We start from the raw sequence: 2,774 nt of genomic DNA on the forward strand, positions 1-2,774 counted from the left end.
TTTCGGGACAACTGGTCTTGTAGCATGGGGCAGCCAGGCCGCCTGGGTGCAGCTGTGCCTGAAGGCCTCCTGGCACCGGGACAGGGCAGCTGATCCCACCAGCGGGAAGGTGGTGCGTTCCGGTGCTGGGATCCACCAGCTGACAGGCGGAGCTGCAAGCCTCCAGTGCTCAGCCCTCGGCGGGGCCTGCCTGGCAGCCCCACACACAGAGGGCATCAGGGTGGCGGGGGCACGTGTTACATGGGGGCCCTGGGTCTGAGTCACCCACTTCCTCCGTATCTGGATGGGAGGGCACAGCGCCCCTCCTCCACGCCATCCTGATCTGGAAGGATAAATGGGGAGGGGAAAGCCTGCTGGGTAGAAGGAACAGGGAGCGGCCAGGGTAAGTCCCCACTCTCAGAGACCCTGACATCAGTGTCACCTGCAGCAGAGTGGCCCAGCCTCAGACTCAGAGCACCAAGACCCAGGCCCCCCGTCCCAGCTCTATTCTTTACCCCACAATCTGCAGCCCCCAGCCCTGCCCCGTGAGCCCCGGCCAGGCCCACGATGCCCCTCCTTGCTCTCCAGATGCTGAACCTGCTGCTGCTGGCGCTGCCCATCCTGGTGAGCCCGGCCCACACGGCCCCTGGTGAGTCCCAGCCGGGGTCCACCCTGCCCCTCACCACATTCCACAGGCCAGGGCCTGGGTGGGTTCTGGGGAGGCCGGGTTGGCCCCCACACAGGGAAGGGCTGGGTCCAGGTGGGGGGCTGCTTCCTGGTCCTGAACTGGCTCCTGCCCCAGCCCCAGGCCAGGCCCTGCAGCGAGCGGGCATCGTCGGGGGGCAGGAGGCCCCCAGGAGCAAGTGGCCCTGGCAGGTGAGCCTGAGACTCCACGGCCAGTACTGGATACACTTCTGTGGGGGCTCCCTCATCCACCCCCAGTGGGTGCTGACCGCGGCACACTGCGTGGGACCGTGAGTCTCCTGGGGCCTGGTGGGGTGGGCGAGGGCCGGATGTGTGCCCTGGCTCCCGGGTGCTCCTGGAGGCTGCCCAGGGCCCTGAATGGGAGCCTCCGCTGGCCAGGGACGTCAAGGATCTGGCCGACCTCAGGGTGCAGCTGCGGGAGCAGCACCTCTACTATCAGGACCAGCTGCTGCCGGTCAGCAGGATCATCGTGCACCCGCAGTTCTACACTGTCCAGATCGGGGCGGACATTGCCCTGCTGGAGTTGGAGGAGCCCGTGAACGTCTCCAGCTACGTCCACACGGTCACCCTGCCCCCTGCCTCGGAGACCTTCCCCCCGGGGACGCCGTGCTGGGTCACCGGCTGGGGCGACGTGGACAATGATGGTGGGTCCGGGGACAGCGGGAGGCTGGGCCAGGTGGGCACCAGGTCACAGTCACGGGCCAGCTCCTGGGGTGATGGGGTCCCTCGGGGCGGCTCAGGGAGGGGATTCGGGAGGCCAGGATGAATGGAGGGGGCGGTGGCGAGAGGCAGCCGGTGCCCTGAGCAGAGATGGTGAGTCCAACAGGCCTGGGCGCCCCCCAACCGCAGGGCTTGGGCAAGTCCGTTGGCACCTCCGTGCCTCGGTTTCCCCAGCCTGAAAGGGTGCATCGAAAGTTCGTACGTCGCGGACTTGCTATGTGAGGAGAGAAATCACAACGGGGGTCTTGCTGGAAGGACAGAGACGGGTGCTGGGATGAGACCCGCCTGCCCTCCCTCCCTGTGCCACGGTCAGCTCAGGGGCCTGGGACTCAAGGTGGTGGCAGGTGCTGTGGGGGGCTGGACGAAGCTCACTCTGACCCTCCATGAGGCACATTTTCACTTTTAGTAGGTCTTGTCCCCATTTTGTCCACAATTCAGAGCAAAGCTTTGGGGCCTGAGCAGCAGCCCTGGGCTGTGACCTCGGGGTCACTCAGAGGGGGCCAGAGCCACAGTCCTGCTCTTCCACCCCACACAGAGGAGAAGCTGAGCCCAGGGCCCTGTGTTCCCCTCCACTGTGGGTCTGACCGTGGACCGTGGACCGTGGGCCCAGCCCAGACCAAAGTCAGCTGAGCCCAGGGGGAGACAGGGGCCCAGGCCCTGCACTCCTTTGCCATGGAGCCCAGCCTGGCAACCTCCAGGGCCCTCCCCTCCCTTCCCCAGATGGGGCTTGAATGAGGCTGGGACCCAGGACCAGCCTCAGGGGAAGGGCCCAGCCCACACTCGCCGCCCTTCCCAGGGGCCGCAGGCACAGAACGGTGCTGGCCACATGGCGCTGTTTCCCCGGCCCATGACTCGGCCGCCAAGTCCACGCCGCAGCAGCCATCCGGCCCCAGGCCCGGCTCCACCTGCCGCTCTGCCCACAGTGCGCCTGCCGCCGCCGTACCCGCTGAAGGAGGTGGAAGTCCCCATAGTGGAAAACCACCTTTGTGACGCGGAGTATCACGCCGGCCTCCACACGGGGGACAGCTTTCGAATCGTCCGCGACGACATGCTGTGTGCAGGGAGCGAAAAGCACGACTCGTGCCAGGTGGGTCCTCGTGTCCCCAACCCCGATCCCCGGAGCCTGGCCGGCGAGCGCTGAGCCGTGACCTTCGCAGGGCGACTCCGGAGGGCCCCTGGTCTGCAAGGTGAATGGCACCTGGCTGCAGGCGGGCGTGGTCAGCTGGGGCGAGGGCTGTGCCCTGCCCAACCGGCCTGGCATCTACACCCGCGTCACCTACTACTTGGATTGGATCCACCGCTACGTCCCCGAGAAGCCCTGAGCCAGGCCTGTGTCACCCGGGTCAGCAGAGGGCCAGCCCCTCCTGTCC

General features: G+C 67.1%; 1 protein-coding gene across 2 annotated transcripts; it reads left to right on the forward strand.

Moving 5' to 3' along the window:
• The first annotated feature begins 369 nt into the window (after window positions 1-369).
• On the forward strand, window positions 370-2,768 carry LOC105529715 (tryptase alpha/beta-1-like). 2 transcript variants are annotated; one of them, XM_011966921.1, is made up of 6 exons: window positions 370-382; window positions 568-628; window positions 782-953; window positions 1,063-1,328; window positions 2,328-2,491; window positions 2,562-2,768. In XM_011966921.1, exons 2-6 carry the CDS (start codon window positions 568-570, stop codon window positions 2,724-2,726), a joined length of 828 nt encoding a protein of 275 aa, XP_011822311.1. In that variant the 5' UTR covers window positions 370-382; the 3' UTR covers window positions 2,727-2,768. The 2 variants fall into 2 exon arrangements, with proteins under 2 accessions (XP_011822311.1, XP_011822310.1); XM_011966920.1 differs by having other exon boundaries at window positions 381-628.
• The last annotated feature ends 6 nt before the right edge of the window (window positions 2,769-2,774 follow it).

Source organism: Mandrillus leucophaeus, unplaced genomic scaffold, assembly GCF_000951045.1.
Source record: "Mandrillus leucophaeus isolate KB7577 unplaced genomic scaffold, Mleu.le_1.0 Scaffold78, whole genome shotgun sequence".
Classification (NCBI taxonomy): Eukaryota; Metazoa; Chordata; class Mammalia; order Primates; family Cercopithecidae; genus Mandrillus; species Mandrillus leucophaeus.

Coding starts and splice junctions, on each gene's coding strand:
- LOC105529715 (XM_011966920.1), top strand. CDS start 547: ATGCCCCTCCTTGCTCTCCAGATGCTGAACCTGCTGCTGCTGGCGCTG. Junction 629..781: donor CCCGGCCCACACGGCCCCTG/GTGAGTCCCAGC, acceptor CTCCTGCCCCAG/CCCCAGGCCAGGCCCTGCAG. Junction 1,329..2,327: donor GGGCGACGTGGACAATGATG/GTGGGTCCGGGG, acceptor CTCTGCCCACAG/TGCGCCTGCCGCCGCCGTAC.